General features: G+C 38.9%; 1 protein-coding gene across 1 annotated transcript in view; it reads left to right on the plus strand.

Moving 5' to 3' along the window:
• ANKFN1 (ankyrin repeat and fibronectin type III domain containing 1) overlaps positions 1-12,660 on the plus strand; it is a 318,100-nt gene extending 305,440 nt beyond the window's left edge. The window contains exon 20 of the mRNA XM_039885708.1: positions 11,772-12,660. Coding sequence (XP_039741642.1) covers positions 11,772-12,571 — 800 coding nt within the window. The 3' untranslated portion in view covers positions 12,572-12,660. The remainder of the gene's footprint in view (positions 1-11,771) is intronic.
• The last annotated feature ends 6,728 nt before the right edge of the window (positions 12,661-19,388 follow it).

Genomic DNA, 19,388 nt, shown 5'->3' on the forward strand with positions numbered 1-19,388 from the left:
ACAAAGTCAAGTACTAAAAAATAAGTAGGAGTTGAGCCAAAAAAAGAGGAAAGAGAGTATTACAGGCAGAGGAGACAGAATGCACAACTATGTTGTACTTCAGGGAGCTGCAAGCAATCTGGCTGTACTCAAGATTCAAGTACATTGCTCACTCCTTTTTTTTATTTTTCACTTAAAAAAATATTTATTGGTTACCCACCATGTTCCAGGCACTCTTTGAGGTAACAAGAATATACTGATAAACAAAGCAAAGTCTCTGCTCCCATAGAACTTACATTCTAAAAAGAGTGACAAACAATGAAAACATAAACAAGATAATTTCAGATAGTGAAAATTCCAATGTATAATACAAAACAGCAACCAGGGTGGGCAGGGAGAATGCCGAGTTCACTAGGATGAGCAGAGATTTGTCTGTGAAGGTTACATTTAAACCAACCACAGAAAAAAAAGTCAGTAATGCAAGGATCTGGGGTTGGAATATTCTAGGCAACAAAACAAAAAGACCCTGAGGTGGGCGAGAGATGTAAAGAAGGCCAAAGTCAATGGAGCAGAGTGAACAAAAGGGTAGTTGTGAGAGAGAGCGAGTAGAGGGGAAAGGCAGGAGCCAGATCAGGCAGGGGCAATGGTAAGAAGTTTGGATTTAATTCTACTTGTGATGAAAAGCCATTGGAAACTTTTAATCAAGGATTGATATAATGCGAATTACTCTTTAAAATCAAATCTGGCTGTTATATGTATAGGGGGACAATACTGGAAGCAGGAAGATGGATTAGGGTGCTATTAACTGAGGAGATATCAAGTTTTCTGCCTTGACTGCCTCAGGATATCATGATGCCTCTTACAAAAAAAAAAAAGGTTAAACAGGAAGAAAAATAAGCTTAGGTGGTTGGGCATGTTGAATTTGAGTTAGTCTGGGGATATTCCACATAAAAAGAAACAAGAGAAAATAGGATGCATAGGGTCTACAGCTCAGGAAAATAGAAGTGGACTTATACAGATTTAAGAACTGTTGACATATGAATGATGTAGCTACAAAAATGTTTAGGATTCCCTAGAGAGAGTAGGTATAAAAAGAAGAGACTTTGGAAGGATCCTTGAAGAATGGAACAGTAAGACTTCATAGACTAAGGAAAAAGCAAAGGAAGAATACTAAAAAAAAAAAATGTCACAGAAATTAAAGCATGTCAAATGATGGTGAGGGGTTAAATAAAACTGAAAAGCTTCTGTTGTTTTGTTTTGTTTTGTTTTATCTTGTTTTGAACAAGGAAGTCATCGGTTATCTTGAAGATAGCAGTTTGTAAAGAGGAGACAGAAACTAAACAGAAGTAGATCAAGGAGTGAGTGGGAGGTAAATAAGTAGGACCTGTAAGGATACACTCTTTTCAAAATCTTGGCTGTGAAAGAGAAGAGGGAGGGAGAGCAGTAGCCAGAGAGGTACAGAGTTGAAAAGGCATTTTTTAAAGACAGGGCAGACATGCCCTCTGTCACTCCACAATTCACATAATTCTACAAACGATTCTTCAATTCTACTTCCACCTTCACAGCCTTTGTGTGCCTTCTCTGCTCACAGAACTTTCCTAGTGTTTAATCTTCTCTTGGGCACAGGGTCCTAAGTGGGTCCCCCTGTCTATGTGAGGGTGGCCTCTCCTGTGCCACAGAAGTGCCAAACTCTCACGCTGGCCAGATGATGGGTAGGTAACACACACTCCTTGCTGGGAGGATCTGGCCAATTACATTCAGATTTTATTATTAACTTAAAATGTGAGCGATCATCATTCCATTTCTTAAAATATAACTCTCTCTTGGGTCCATTTATTTCTCTGAAGCCAAAATTCCATGGGCTGTGAAAAACAAAGACGTGGAGGGCAGCAAATGAAAAATGGCGCCCAGTGACAGGGAAACTGCTTAGAGCTGGGAGAAACAGTGTCCTATCCCCTCACAAAAACAAACACTTCAGAGCAATGAAATCTGCTCCTGTGTATTCTGTCATCTCCACTGGTGTGACTACTTTTAATTGTTTGGAAACCATTTATGAAGAAGAAAAAAATCCGATTTAGAGGAACATCCCTACTGGGTCGTTCACAGGGCAAAGTTCACAACGCACTTTCATTCTGTGTGGGTAGGGTTCACCTAACTTCTGAGGAATCTGTTGGAATTACAGAGCCTATCACAAGCTTAGCCTCTGGTGCCAGCTCAAGATTCTGTTTTAAGGCTGTTGAGCACCTTGGATTTGTCTGTGTGTATCTGCCAAAGGAGGGTGGGGGTGGGGTTGGAACTCTTTAACTTACTTCCCATTTCTGTGTGGTTTTCAAACATGAAGTAGAACTCCTCTAAGTCAATTAGAATTAAGCATCTCCCAAGGACCCAAGGGGGAAAGTTGGCTCCTAGAAAAGGCAGCTCAAGGCAGGGGGTGGAATGATTTGGTCCATCGCATGGGTATTTTCTCTCCCACTCCTTTTCTGTGGGTATAGTGGTCACAGGCAGCAGTAATTTTTTTTTCCGATACCGCTATTTCTCCTAGTGACGCATGGGTGAGGCAACAGAGGAGAGGGGGGCGTTCTTTCCTTCAGATGCATTTAAAGATTATCCTGAGCTTCCAAATGTACATCTTCCTGGTAACCTTTTCCCAGATGATGTTAAGAACACTATGGCATAAACTAAACAGCTTGAAAAGTCAACAGCAATCTGAAGATGTTCTTTCTCTTGGAAAATTAGAAGGTGAACAAACCCCTGAGGTTCTACCCAAGCCTGATGAGAGATTTATTAAAATTCTTTATATATAAATTATTTAAATTCTACTTAAACACAGTGGAGATAGAGTCAATGTAGCACAAAAAGAAATACAAATTTGGACAGTATTAAATTAAAAATGTGAAGATATGTTTTCAGGGCAAATACTGCTTATTATTCCCTTCTTTGTGTCTTGCCATGCCCCCTTTTAAGAGAAAAACAATAGCTTTAAATCATTATTCTTTCCTGAAATGTCATCTCCCCAACATACCCTCAAAATCCACATCAACTATACTCTGCTGCTGTTGGCATGATCCACAGAGTTACAACACCCATTACAATGGCAAGAAAGCCAGGCTTCCTAAGCCAGCACTAATACTATGGGCAAAACTTTCATCAAACAGCTCCTGGGTCAACCAGAGGGAAACACAAAGTTCTAACAGTGCTAGCCTTCCCAGTAGGCCCTCTAAGGGAAACTGAAGAGCACAACCAGGTTTATTAAAATAACAACTGGGCAAGGCGCCTCCAATGCTTAATGGAGCATATGCTTGGATCTGGAGATGGAAGCTGCACTTTGCATTCTTTTCCAGGAAGGGAGGGAGTGGCAGTGGCCTAAGTCCCTGGAAACTCTCCTCAATGCCCTGGTTGGCATCCTGGAGATTTTCCCAGCTTGTTCTGGGAGAGGTATCCCACTCTAAGCAATAGGTTCCACTAAGTCTTATAATAAATAATATAACCACCATGGAAGGCAAATATTTAGTTTCCCACTAGAGCAATGTTACCCAAGTGTGGGTCCATGAACCTACAAGATAATATTTACCGCTCCATACCCAAGCCCTTTTTCATATCATTCCTGGGTTACTACAGCTATAACTTGCCCTTTTCTTGATTTATCTCCTATCTCCCTTGCTCCTGGGAACTACAGTAAAGAAGTTATATCATTTACTAATTCACTGCTAAATCTAGGTTGGGAAATACAGTTCCAGAGTAGATCACCACCAACACAAAACACCACATGAGATTATTGTTCTCTATTATTAACAGCATTCTCACAGCAAAATTTTGAAGTTTATCTGATTACTGATTTGTATTTTATGAGTCACCTCTTGATATGTTTCTAGTTATTCCTGATTTAAGGGTAGAGAGGATCTTAATATCAATACCTGCTTGTAAGGCACTTAAAGCATTTTTAACAAAGTAATTTAATCCTCATAGCACCTATGGAAGATAGGCAATATAATTACCTGCATGCTACAGATGAAGAATTGTTCAGAGGGGCTAAGTGATTTGCTCAAGATCATATACATAGCAAGAAGCAATACGGGACTTCAGCCCAGATTTTAATTTTAAGACAATTGTTCTTTCTGCTACAACTGGGCTGACTCACTAAGTCAAGTATCACCAAATACAAAGCAAAATGACTTAGGTGTTTGTTTTCAGGAATTTCAATGGCAAAGTATATTGATCTTTTCAGGCTGCTTTCAGTATTGTTTTTTAAGGGGCAGTCAAATTTCATCACTCTTTCAATATTTGTTTCAGTTTCCACTCGATTCAGTGTACTTTACTGAAAGCTTTCTGTGTATCAGATATGGAACAAGAAGCTAGTAATACAATGATGATTCAGTCACAGTCTACTTAGGAGGTCCTCACGGTCTGCTCATATGTCCAAGTTCTGATTAGATATCTGGGAAATACAGAAGATTCTACATGTCCCTTTGCTTGACTCCTTCTTTAGTCCATTCCCTCACTTCAATGACTTCTTCAACATTTACTAAGCAAAGATGAGTAAGACAATGCATACTCTCTAGAGTTCATAGTTCAATGAGGGAGATAAACATGCAAATGAATCATTTATAATAAACCTTGATAAATGCAGTAACAGAGATATAAATAAAACGCTGTAAGAGCCAAGAGTACTGAGCAACTAACTCCACCTGAGGAAATCAGCACAGGCTCTTCCTAAGAGACTGAGTCTTAAAATACAGTGATCTATTGAAATATTAGAATGTCAGCCCTTTAAAGAAGCGGTTCCCCAACTTTTCTGGCACTAGGGACCAGTTCTCCTATGAGAGTCTAATGCCTGATGATCTGACATAAAGCTGAGGTGGTGATGCTAGCACTGAAGAGCAGCTGCAAATAGAGATGAAGCTTCGCTTGCCCGCCGCTCACCAACTGCTTGCAGCTCAGTTCCTAACAGGCCACAACTGCTACAGGTTCGTGGCCTATGGGCTGGGGACCCCTGCTTTAAAGTATTCCTTCATATACTCTTTAGTCTATTTGTATGTTGAGAAGTCAAAGTACAAACTGCTCTTACAGAGTGCTTGACCTGACTATGGCCTGGAAGGAGGAAGAAAGTGTCACAAACTCCTCAGCAGTTGCTTCTAGTTATAGTCATTTTTACTATTAGATTTCCAGTGAGTTAAATGGTGCCCCCCCTAAAAAATATTATGTTCATATCCTAACCCTGAGAACCTGTGAATGTGACCTTATTTGGAAAAAAAGGTCTTTGCAGGTGTAATTAAGGATCTTGAGATGAGATCATTCCGGATTATCCGGGTGGACCCTAAATCCAATGACAAGTGTCCTTATAAAGAACAGAAGAGAATCCACGTGAAGACAGAAGCAGAGATTGGAGTGATGCAGGAACAAGGAAGGCCATCGGCCACCAGAAGCTGGAAGAGGCAAGAAAATGTTCTCCCCTAGAGCCTCCAAGGTGCAGCCTTACTGACACCTTGATTTCAGACTTCTGCCTTCCAGTGCTGTGAGAGAATTAATTTCTGTTGTTTTAAGCCACCCGGTGTATAGTAATTTGATATAACAGCCACAGGAAACTAATACAAGATCTAACATGATTCTCTAGCAGCACCAATGTCAACGAGCCCTTACCAAGAGCTTAATTAATATAGCTTCATGTGGGTACTGCACCAAGCAGATTAGATGAACCAGATCCCAGCCTCAGGAGACTTCCACGGAAAATCATGGAAATGCTATGGTGAATGGCAGTATAGCAGGTCTTTGGAGTGAGATAAATCTGCATGTGGGTTCCTATTCTCCTACTTAATCAGGTATATGAATTGAAAATTTTAATAAGCCTAAGTTTCAGAATTCTTATCTGCAAAATAGGAATTATTATAAGCATTAAATAAGATAAAGCACATACAGCACTTTGCATAATGGCTGACCCATAGTACTAAGTAAATATCAGGTATTATTACTATTATGGACACAAATACATGTGGACAGCTGAATAGACAATAGTGGTTAGATATAAAAGTTCAACTAAAGTCAATTAACATTTCTTTGCATAGATCTTATTTCCAGCCCAATTTCAAATCTTCAGTTAACCTCTCTTCCTCATCACCCTGATGGTACCTACCACTGCCACCATAAAAAATAACCAACAGTTCTGAGACTCTGTTACTTGTAGTGCCCATTTTTTCCCCACTAAAAATCAGGAAAAGTGGTGTCTAAAACTTATTTTAGAATATCAAATACATTTAGAATATCAAAGACATTTAGCCCAAGCTTTATCAAGTTCTCTATTTTAAGTTGAAAATTGCTTCATATTTGTCTTCTTCCCTAACCATGTCTATTTTTTTCACTAAAGACCAGTGTGAGCACTCCTCATTATATCTATCAATCTACCACTCATCTTCAGCAGTTCTCTCTAATGGTTCCTTCTTTACCCATAAAAATCTTTCCTCAACCTTACTACTCCACCAGGCTCCCATTCCATCTCCTCCAGGATGTTTTGGCCAGTGCCTCAAGCTCAAACCGTCCCAAATTAAATTTAACATCTCTTCTACTGCTCAAGCCTGTTGCAATTTAACTCCTCTGGCTGAATGTTACTCCTGTCTTCCAGGCACTGATGCTTCAAACCTACTAGTCACTTCGGGGCCTTTGCACTTGCTTCTCTAAGTTGTCTGGAACAATATTCCCTAAAACTTTCACAAACCTGGTCACTGAGGTCTCACTTAAACTCCCTTTCTACAGAGATTCCTCCCCTTGCTATCTTATCAAAAGAACCTTCTTTCTAAGTCTCTCTCAGTTTCATTTTCTTCATATAACTTTGCACTACTTGAAATTAATCTTATGTATTTGTTGTCTAAGCTACCCTCTATGAGCTGCTTGAAAGCAAGGACTGTGTCTATCTGGCACAAAATACGTGCTCAGTACACATCTTTGAATGAATGACTTTCCTGGGCTTCTATTTTCCTCCACATAACCTCCATTCTTGCTCAGCCTCGCAACCTGGAAAAGATAAATATTTAAAGGAAACATAGCTTAGACCACAGCCTCCTAGCTGGCCTCCCTGCTGTCTGTTTCTTCCTTATCTAGTTCATTGTACATCCTACCTGCTCCATAATTATCCTAAATCACAGCTCTCATCTTGTCAATTACTTCCTCAAAATTCTTCAATAAACTATCCACTGGCTATAAAATTAGGTATAAATTTGTCATCTAGGCATTCACTACTCTTCTCTGGCTCTACCTTACCTTTTAAAAATTAAATTCCCTCTATTAACTATTTATTTTGAAATAATTACAGAAACAGAAGTTTGCAAAGACATATACAATAATCCCATGTACTCTTCCCCAAACCCCTCCCCTATGTTAACATCTTACACAGCTCTTGTACAATATCAAAACCAAGAACCTGATACAATCCACACAGCTTATCCAGATTTCACCAGTTACACATATACCTGTGTGTACACATGCATGAACTCACATATACATGTATGTAAGCACATAGGCTCACTTGTGTAACTCTATGCAACTGTATCATATATGTTGCCTTAGGTAATCACCATCATAATCAAGATATCCAACATTACCATCACCACAAAACTCCCTCTGTTAGCCCTTTATAGTCTTATCCATCTCCCCAGCCCTACCCCTGGCTACTACTAATCTGTTCATCTCTATAACTATTTCAAAAATGTTACATAAATGGAATTCGTCACTTATATTGATGAGTAGTATTACATAATATAGATGTACCAAAGTTTGTCTACACAATCATCCACTGAAGGACATTTGAGTAGTTTCCAGCTTCAGGTTAATATGAATAAAATCGCTTTGAACATTCATGCATGAGTTCCTGCATGAAAAGAAGCCTTAATTTTTCTAGGATAAATTCCTAAGAGTGCAATTGCTGACATGTAACTTTTGTAGCCTCATTTCAAAACTTCCATTTCTGTTCAGATATTTTGTGAAATAGGTCTACTTGTATTGTTTCCTCTTCCTCTCTGGTTTTTAATCCTCATCATTGTTTGCACATTTATTATTAAAAGCTGCCTCAAACACTTTTTGAAAGTGGATGAAGAAATAAACCAATATTGACAGAGAATAGAGACAAATGAGTGGAGGGGGGAAAAAAAGAGATGATAGAGTATTTTATCAACCCTGTCCCAATAAAATGTGATCTCTTCCCTATAAACCTGCATCTTATTTGCTAAACTTCTATTACAAAATATATGTTCTTCCACAGTCTCATAGATGCATATATTCCCTATACCTCCACTAAAACAGTAAACTCCCTACAGATAATTTCTTAGTTTTACAGTCACTCAGGTACCAAGCATAACCCAGCATTTCTGTAAGAACAGAAGCTCAGGCAAAATAGAATCTTCATTGCTGAATGAGGATGAATTAAATATCTTTGCCCCAAGAGGGCTCTGGTCTAACCAGGCCATCAGGATGTTATATTTGCCCTAAAAAAAAAAAAGGACACCTAATACAAATCTGTACAGGCTAGGTGCCAAAGGATTATAGAAGCAGAAAGGGCTACAGATGTGCAGACAAATGAGCAATACTTTCTAGTGAGCAATACTTTCTAGGACAGTTGGGGGATGCTTTCTAAAAAAGGCTATGTTTGAGAGAAACCTTGAACAGATCGGTAAACTCCCCCCCAAAAAGTAGAAAAGGGAGTTCTTTTTGGTAACCATTATTTAAAGAACAACATATAAGTTGATCTCATTCTTTGTAGCTACTAGATAATATCCCATAGTATGGATGTGCCCAAATTTTTAAACCATTTTGCTAATAATGGGCATTTAGGTTTGCATCAGTTAGAATTAAGTTTGGATCCATATTACAGAAAATCTAAAAACAGAAAACCTAAATAAGACTGTCATAAACACAAGGTATTTTCTTTCTCTCTTTTGTAAAAGAAGATCAGAGGTAGACAATTCAAGGTTGGTATGCAAACACCATGGTCTTCAGATCACGCTCCATTTTTCAACTCCATCATCTAACACATGGCTTCTTTTTCCAAGGTTGCCTTATGAACCTAGCCAACACATCTTAGTAAGGCAACTGGAAGGAAAGAGGAAAAACAAAATGGCCTACCTCCCAGCTAAGCTAGATCCCTTTATGCAGCCTTCCAGAAATTTCATATGATACTTTCAGTTCTACCTCGTTGGCCAAAACTTAGTTATATGGCCATGCCTAGCTGCAAGGGAATCTGGAAAAAAATATGTGGTCTAACATGAGTACACTGCTATCTCAAACGAAATTTAAGATTTTGTAACTAAAAAAGGATAATAAATATTGGGTAGCAGCCAGCAGTGAGAGAACAAAACAAATCTTGTCCTGCCAGTGAAAGCACACACATTATCTTTTACAGTCAGGGAAAAGAGAGAGAAAAAAAAAAGTTTGCATTTGGTTCTAGTCTCTAAAATAGAAGAAAACTTAATCCTGTTTGTGTAAATTACTGAATCCTTAACAAATTTTTTCCCTGAAGTTTGCAATATTCTTATAATAACCATATGACTTTCCACCATGAACAGACTATGATCCTGTAAACTTGTTTTTACTTTAAATACATGTTTTTTAAATAAGCAAGCCAGTCCTGAATTTGAACTACCTTGCAGAACTTTGCAAGTAACCTGTTTTTCTTTTCTTAAACTATTTTTCTTTTCTTAGTGCTTCTATGCCTCTAAGTCTTTCTTCCACAGCAGTCTCAGCCACAAGGCTATTTCCAGTTTTTCACTATTATAAATCATGCTGCAGAAAACAACTTGTACATGTCTCCATGTAGACATAGTGACAATCTCTCAAACACGGATCTCTAAAATGGACTTGCTGGGGACAAATGACATGCACAATTTCCATATTTTGTACCTAATTTCTATCTAAAGAGCCGTACTAGTTTATATTCCCACCATCATTATATGAGTGTCCCTGATTTCCCATACAACACCAACACATAACATTATCGCTTTTTCTTTTTAGCAAATCTGATGGGCAAAAACACACCTCAGTGTTGTTTCGACTTGCATTTTCCTAATTACCATCTAGTTAGTAAATATAGTCTATCTAGGTTGAAAATCTTTATTTTATTGGCCATTTCTATTAATTATTCTTTGAAGTATTGGTTAGCTTCTGCCCATCTGGATTGTTTTCTCAGTGCTTTATAGGAGTTCTTTACATATTCTGGATATTAATCTTTAGTTATGCATGCTATTACTATTTTCTTCCAATTTATCACTTACCTTTCTACTTTGTTTATGGTATCATTTGCTTTACGAAGTATTAAACTTTGATGTAGTCAAATTTATCAATCACTTCTCTTCTGACCTGTCTTTCTTAGAAAGACCCTCCCACCCCAAAATTAAAAACGTATTGTCTTCTAATACCTGTAGGATTTGTTTGTTATATATAAACTGCGTGGAATTTATTTTTATATATGGTATGAGGCAGAACTTTCTCTAATTATTTTTGCTAAAGGGATAACTAATTTTCCCAATACTATATACTGAATCTATTCACTCCTCTATTTTGAAATGTTATCTTTACCATATGTTAAATTATCACACAGAATAAGACTATTTCTGGACTTTATTTTTCTGTCCTACAGATCCCCCTGTCCATTTGTACACCAATATTATAAAGTTTTAATTACCAAAGCTCTAGAGTAACTTTTGATATCTGGTAAATCAGGCTCCTCCATATTGTCTCTTTAAAAAAAAAAAAAAAATTTGGCTATTCTCTTAAATTTTCTCTTCCAGATGAATTAAAAAATCAATTCACTAAATTCCATTTTAAAATCCTATGGAGATTTTTTTTTTAATTGGGATTGTCTCAGATTTATAGATATTTCTCATTCTTTTTAAGAGCACTTGCATGTTTTCAAAATTAGCATGTATTTACCAAGTACCTACTATGGGCTGAGTTCTGCAGAAAATGCAAAGGATTTTAAGACAATCTCTGCCCTACAAAAATGTACAACTTGATTGGGTAAAAGGATATAAATAACTAGTACATTAAGTGCCAAATATCTATAGAACTAAACTTCTTGCTCACTGATGGTCATTATGGCATGCACTTTGAGGCTTATTTTTGCCTCTGATTTTACTTCTGTTGTTTTTTGCTTTGGCCTTACTTTTTTTGTTTTCTTTTTAAACACATGAAGACATGTTTATATAATCGGTTTATTTTTTACAGTCACCCTAAGAAGTTCTATTAGCATCTCCACTTCACAAATAAGAAAACTGAAGCTCAAAGAAGCTAAGTAACTTTCCCAGGTCCCAGCTAGGATTTGAAACCAGGTTTCCCTAACTTCAGCCACCACAGTGCCTCTTCTTTCTTCTCCCTTTTAAGTTCCTGCTACTTTATCAAATGCAAAAATTACCTCTGAAATGAGAACAGAGAAAGAATAAATGAATAACGCCCATCTTTGTTTCCTGTTTCATCCTCTCTACACATGCCCAGTGAATAAAATAATCGTATGTGGGGAATGAGAACAGGTTCTCCTCTACTGCTGTCCAGGTTGGACCTGTTAAAAGTTTCTCTCCTTCCTTCCCCTTAAGCTAAGAACAGAATTCACCACATAATTTACAGAGCCCTATGCAAAACAAAAATATGGGGTCCCTTGTTCAAAAATTATTAATTTCAACAGGTGAGAGCAGACCATTAAATGAAGCACAAGGCCCTTCTAGGCATGGGAGAGGTGGGGGTCTCAACCACACTGATTCTACACCCACGAAGCATGGCTAAGAGTTTTTTTTTTCTAACCTCAGTTTCTGGCCTTGCAGATTCACAGCCCTGCTCTGATGAAGAAGGCTGCTCGGAAGTCTTCCTCCCCACCGACAGTGACTACGACTCCAGTGACGCCCTAAGCCCCCGAGACCTGGACCTGGTCTACCTGTCGTCGCATGACATAGCCCAGCAGACGCTAAGCGGCCTAAGCGGCAGCGCCCCCGACGTCCTGCAGATACACGACGTGAAGACTCCGTTGGTCCTGGGTCAGGACCCCCAGGGCCGGGTTCCGAGACCAGATACAGACCACTCATGCGCTGAATTACTCCACGGTCTCACCCTCACGGGCTTGGTACCCAAGAACCACGCCAAGATGGCGCCGGGCGCGCGGCCGCCGCTGGGCTTCCTGGGAAAGCGGAAGCCGGCCAAGCACCAGCATTACGGCGGCTTCAGCCGCCACCACCGCTGGCTGCGCATGCACAGCGAGACGCAGTCACTGTCGCTGTCGCTGTCTGAGGGGGTTTACACACAGCACCTGTCCCGGGCCTGTGATCTGGCCCAGCATCCCGGGGAGGCCGAGCAGCTCAGACCTGCCCCCGATGGGCCCCGGGGCCTGGTTCTGGCCCACGCTGCGAGCCTTCCTGAGGAGCAGAAGAGCAGCCTCCAGGACCCAAGGCCTTCACACCGCATCTACGTGGAGCCTTACCCTGAGGCCCTGGTGGACGCAAAGCCCTGGGTGGGTTTGAGCCCGCCCCCTGAAGGCCATTCCGGCCTGCCCACTCCCACCCACCGAGAGATGAGTCCCGAGAGTGCTACCGCATCCCCGGTTTCAGAAATACTCAGCAGCTTGCTTTAGGGAGGCCAACAACTGGCTGTCCACTGTTTCACTGCAAGTCCCTGTATTTTCTGTCACCTAGCTTTCCCGCACCAGATCCCTATCTATTTTCGAAAGGTTTAAATGTTAAAAATCCATAAAATTTATAGGTTCAAGGCTCTCTTTTTGTAAGAGTAGAGTTAGGGTAGGGGAGAGAGTTGCCAGTGCCCCTCCCAGTTCAGCCTACAAAGGGTGTAGAGGAGTTTTTGTGTCAACGTGGAGTCCTGGACATAACAATTCAAGCATGCCACCCTGTTGGTGGCACCTGTCCCTGTATTGAGGTAGGGCAGCCCAAGGAGCCAACCCCTAGTTTTGCAGCTGGCTTTGTGATCTCCTGGATTTAGGGCTTTTTCATGAATTTGTAGTTGTCAGGAGGAGTTCTACAGATGAAAATAAGATTAGCATTGTCTTACTCTCCATTCCAAACCTTTAGAAGAATTTGGGGAAAAGAAGCCCAGGTGTGTCTCTAGGGCACAGTGTCAAGGGGACTTAAGCTGGGTACCTTGTCAGCTAAACCAAGTCATTCCAAAGTGCAGGGTTCTCAGGGGCTCACCAAATCCAATTTATCCATCAGCACTGATCTGATTAAAGAGGCCTTGGACAGGCCTTTTCTTCACTTAGGGCTGTGTGAAAGAGGGTGCTTCTACTCTAGCTCTGTCTTGCGAAGGTAGAATAGGGCAGGAAGCAGCCTTTCCTGCACGTTCAACTCATTCGAGCAGGAAAATGGGCCATATATTATTCCAGAGTGCAAGAAGACAGCTGAGTTAAGTGAAAGTCTGGAGTACGGACAAGACAAGGGGAGGGAGAAAGATGAGCAAAAATGAAGTTCCTTTACAGTCCTAAAATAAGTCCATGGAGCTGTGTCTCTGAAAATGATAATGAATCTGCTCCAGATTTCTTAGGTGATGGAATTGTCATTGAACAAGCAACTGCCCTTCGGATACGGCCAGGCAGTGATGGAGTCCTTACAGTCACACAGGAACATCTCACCCCCATATCACAGGTCACAGGACAGATTGTCCAAGCCTTAGGTTGCAGCTGTCCCCTTTTTAAGCCACCCCCTCCAAAGTCAGTTTTACCCTAGAAATCATCTGGCCCATTGGCCTCAGGGAAAATCTTTCTTATAGAAGGCCCTGCCAGTGGTTCTGAGGCTGTGCTCAAAGACACCTGAAAATCCTGCTTTGGTCTCATTGCCTCCCACCTGCCTTTCTCACAAAGGAGAAACCCAAATCAAAAGAGAAATTTCACTACATATTCAAAAAAACATGAACCTTCACTCATTTCTTGGAGCCAAGACCCATTCAGTTCACTGATAGTCTAAATGGTCCTTTTCTGCTTCATAGGCATGTTGGTTAAATATTGCTCTTTATGGCCTTACTCCTATCCTCACAGTTCTACCATTCGTCCTCACGGGAGTTCATACAAAGTCCCCTGTTCACAATGTTATTCCGATCCCTTCCATTTTTAAAACATTTGATTTAAACATAAATAATTACCCTGGCGGAAAGGTACAGATTTGGCCCATGGCCTATGGTCATTAGAAAACTAAAGCCCAGAGCTCAGTCTTTATTTTTTTAAGAGATTTTATACTCAATGAACCTCCTAAAAAATCTTGATCAGAATCACTGCAGCTCCTTTTCCATCGCCTGGGAGGATTTTAAACGGCAGTTTTCTTGTGAGTGAATTCTGTGTCTAGAGTGTTAGAGCTAGAAAGGACCATAAAATTAGTCTAAGTCCTTGCATTTACAGATAAGGCAATTAAGGCTCAGAGAGGTTAAGTGACTTGCTCAAGGTCAAAGAGCTAGTTTAGTCTCAGAGTTAAGGTCAGAACCCAGAACCATTCTCTTTATAGCAGGCTCTCCCATTGGGAATTGGGAATTGGGAATCATCTATAGGCTACTTACCTAGTTTGCAGATCATCTATCTACTTCTAATTCCAAATTCAATTCTTTTTCTCAATCTTCACCTAACGGATTTTCAATATCACAAAGCTCCTTGCTGATAGTACAAATTTGATATAATAGACATCTAAGCTAAGTTAATTAAAAAAAATTTGGATGAAATGTCATTTAAAATTATATACCACATGTCTCTTCTTTAATAACAAAAATGACAGAGTCACCTGCAGTCAGTCCTACTTATTTCTAATAATAAGACATTGTATATGTTGAATAAGTGTGAGATGAGATGCTAGAATGGTCAGAAACGAAGAAACCAAATAATTCTCTGATAATGACCTTTCTGGTGGCATGAAAGGAAGTTTGTGACTGTGAATTAGATGGGAAGCATTTGATAGGCAGCAAAAGCAGAGACTGACCCACCTTAGATCCCCTCATTTGGTCAGCAGGTTCTGGCATGCTGGACCAGATGACTCATGAAGTAAAATTGCATTAAATCCAAACTTACTAATTTATATTGAGACATGGGGTTATTTATTCACCTTCAACATGGAAAACAGATGCATGTTCATGAAATGAATCATGCACATTAGATTTCAATGGGCATACTTAATCATCCTGAAAATGTATTTTCCTAATAATATTCCTATATAAAAGTAGATGTTATATCCTCAATAATTCGCTATTTGTTCAAGTAGGTTACCTCTACCAGTACCAACACATCGCAACATCTCATGAGCCTAGTTTAAATTAATACATATTTGTAAGAGACAATTGTGTTCTCTCATTCACAGTTCTTTATTCATTTGGCCAGTCTTCTCATTATAGAAACTTTACGGTGTATTTTTTCTGTTGATTTTGTTTTGTTTTGTCTTATTGGTTTGGTTTGGTTTAGGATATGATGGGTTTTTGTCTTTTATTCTTTTTAGTCCAACCCAGGAGTCTCTGGAAGAAATTTGCCAATCCCAGGTCTTCTTTTCCATGGTTTCCTAACATGCTTAAGTTTCACCTATGTTATTCAGCTTTCGTCATTTGTTAAAATGCTCAAAAATCATTGACTGAGGTCCTCTCATATCTGTCTCTATTCCAGGTCCCATAGAGAACAAAATAATCGAGTATAAAACACATTCCCAGGCCACAAGAAGCTCACAATCTGATGTGAGTGTAGCCATCATTACCATACATCTTTTCATGAATATCTTAGAAGGGCCAGGAGCCTGTCTCCTCAGCTAGGCCAACAGAGTACATGTTGGGCCAGGCATCTTCAATTTCACACTTGCTGTCTATACAAAAGGGAGGACAGCCTGGAAAATACAAGTCACTGATATATATGCTTGCAACCATTTACAAAGCTATCACATCCTCTTAATTGGCGAGAGTAATTAAAAACATTTACTCTAGGGAGTGGATATCTTTAGAAGTGAATACTTAAAGATGAGACCCATTCTGTTTTAAAAACATTCAGTAATGCTCAAAGCAATAATTACACTGGAGAAAATGGTTCCATTTGGTTTGAAAGTTGAAGCCAGTTAGTAATAATATTACTCCAGCCCCCATTTCTGAAGGATCCCAAAGCACTTTATGAAAAGCAATGACTGAAGCCTTGTTGTACTCCCCTAAAAAGACCTTGTCCAGGAGCCACCTGGCAAACATCAACCCAATCCTTGCCAGGAGATCATGCCAGACAAGTGGAAAAGAGGACTGGCCTCTCATTCATTGTTATCCTGCCATGCAAACGTGCACCCCAGTGATCACTGAGCCCTTCACTTGAAGACAATTTTAGGCAAGGGGACACACTGGAAAAACCCAAGTCCTCGGCATCCTCTTGTTCTTCATGCTCCACCCAAGATGTACTTACTTTCTCTTGGAGAACTATCAGCTCAAGTCATTAAGGGGTCCGCAGTGCATGTAAGTTCCCTAGCTATGTCAACAACACACAGAACTCACTGGATTCTTAAAGTTGATACTTGTTGTAAAGATGATGCCATTACTCTACAGCTCTCTCAACTTTGTATTAGCAGAGTATGCATCTCTTGGTGTATTTGTTTATTGAACTATAACATACCAGTTAGAGAGGGTAGTAATAGATTAACAAGAGAACACTCTTGGAGAATTGAAAGTGCTATATTTTTCACTTTATAAAGTCTAAATATTTTTCCAGATGATTCAATATAGCAAATCTGAACTTTTTTTCCTGGTCATACCTTTAAGGAAATTTTTAAAGGAATTATTTGGAAAGCAATGATACCTCCTCACAGGTAGCAGGGTGAACAAGGAAAAAACTTGTTTCTTTGCAGGTCACCTCTCACAAGATGTTCAAACACATGGCTCATGACTGTTAAGCTAAACTTCAATGCGGCCTTACAAACAACAAGGGTAGTGTATTTGAAACTATGTTGTACAGTTTGGAAACTTATTCTAAGATCTTAATTCAGAGTTTTTCTGAGGTGTTGAACTTTGCCATTAGCAAAAAGTATTTTTAGAAAAATCCATTGACTGTTTATGAAGCTCTGATTTTGCCATATTTCGGGTCTCTGGTTTTTCCACCACATCTGCACACAGTAGTTGTATCTGGGTTTTTTGGTTTTTTTCAATAATTTCTTCTATTTCCATTAATAATGAAATTGTAAAATGGTTATTTAAAAAGACAGTTGGTTTTGTTTAACAGCCAGATAGGTAGACTGTGAAAAATATTCTATTTTGATAAAGGAAGTAGGTTTGTTGTTTTTTTAAATATTATCATAGATTCTTTTCCCTCCAGATATATATACATTTTTAATTTTAGCAAAAGCCTATATTTAACGTAGTGGCAAATGTTATGAAGTTGTCAGTTAATGCTCTTTGCTCCTCTTCCTTCAGTCCGCAACATGAAAGTCTGAGTATGCTTTCACAGTAACCACCATCCAACAGCTGATTTATAAAAACCAAGTTTGCAAATTATTGTGTTAAGTCACTCTGAGTTTCTGTGTTGCTTCTTGCTGTGTAACAAACCAGATGTTTGGGGATTTCCCATGAATGTGGTCACAAGCGTCAATTTAATGTTTGTGATGGAAAAAGAATTAAAGACGTGTGTGTGTTTGCTTGTGTGTAGTGGGGGAGGGGCATCTCATAGAAAAAGTAATTTAAGTAACATTCTATTAGTCAATGTTTAATTGCTTCCTGCCTAACGTGTATATGGCTGATTATTGGTTATTCGTTCAGAATTTATTGTATCTTGTTGCTATGTATGCAAATGAGCGTATATAAAAGTTTAGACTTTGGTATGTTATCTGCACAATTTTGTGTGCTTTAAACCTCTGTAAATGTACAGATGAGTCACGTATGGTGTGTTAAATGTGACTTTCAATCTTGGAACAATAATATTTTGTAGTATGTACTTTTGCAAACTATTTGAAAATTTTAAAAAGATATATTGGAAATGGCCAGTATTCTCAATCAAAAACAACGCTAGTGAAATGCATGTCACTTCAACCTACCAATTTATAGTAAGAGTATAACAAGAGGTCAGAGGCTAACAAGAGTTAAGATAATTTTTGTAAATGTCAAGTATTTTTGATAATTTCCTACCCACTTAATTGTTTTCAAAAAAAAAATGTCAACAGAAGAAATCTTCACTATCAGAGGGAATGACTGTTTCATAAGCATTAACTAATATGAATATACTTTATATCTAACCTGATGTTGAAATCTAGTTCGAGGGTGAAGAAGTCAAAAATATATTTGATTCTTCATAAGATCTTTTGCTATTTAAAAGACAGTTTCCAAGCCCTTTGTGTTCAAAGTACAAAGAAATGTCAATTAAATAATAAACTAATAGAATTGTCAGTATTTGGCTTATCTGATGGTTTTTCCAGTTCCCAACAGAGACATTTTTCAGCATGAGCTTTTAAAATTTCTCACTGAAACTTTGGAAGAATTACTACTTGGGGCATTGTTTTGACAATTATCAGAAAAGTCTGACCAATTGACCCTTGATTGATCAATAGCATTTGGATTCTTTCTCTTGCATAATTGGTCATTGCGAAGTATTGAAAATAAAGCAGCAGGCTGCCATTGCAAATACTCTCAGTAAGCTGCACCCAAGAACTTGGACATCTTAACCTTGCTCCTTCCTTCGCTGCATGCATGTTTAAGCGGCTGCAGTGCATTTCTGCATGTGCTGTACTATCTCTATTTCTCTATCCTTTTATTTCAAACTCACAAAGCTCCTCCCTTACCTTTGCTCCCTCTGGTTAAGAAATGAGATTTCTTCTGTGTTTGAGAACAGTACAAAGAGATTATTACTTCAACCCAAGAACCTGCACAAAGTTTCTCTTGAATTTCCAAGGGCAGGAAATATGCTGCTTCAGACCATGTATTTGTCTTATGCCATTTTACAGAATTCTTTTAAATAAACACACACACACACCACCACCACCACCACCCCACAAATTCATCTCTTTATTGGCATGTTTGTAATCAGCTTTCCTGACATTCTCAGAGGGCTGTTTTTTTTTGTCCTGGCCAAATGCGCTGTTTTCCTTATGTAAATTGTCATCTTTCTAGGTAAACTATTACTTTCTTTTCCTAATTTTGTCTTCAAATAAAAGTTTACCTTCTTTTTCAAACCAAACAGATAACATTGCTCTTTAATATCCCCTTCCTTCTATGAACACTCCTGGGGAGGTATCGGGGGAGGGAGAGAATGGAGTATAGAGTAAGTGGAGGCCTTTCAATTTCAAGCTGCTAAGTGAGAAGTATGGCTTCATTGAATGCTTAGTCCTTAATAAGTTATGCCAAGTGATACTCAGTATTTCCATCTGCCAACAAGAAATAATTTCTTCTTCTTTTAATAGTAATTTTAAAAATCATGTCAGGAAATTGGGCAAATTTAAACCAGGAGTTTCTTATCGGTTTATAGT

This window comes from Pteropus medius, unplaced genomic scaffold (assembly GCF_902729225.1).
Source record: "Pteropus medius unplaced genomic scaffold, Ma_sr-lr_union100, whole genome shotgun sequence".
Lineage (NCBI taxonomy): Eukaryota > Metazoa > Chordata > Mammalia > Chiroptera > Pteropodidae > Pteropus > Pteropus medius.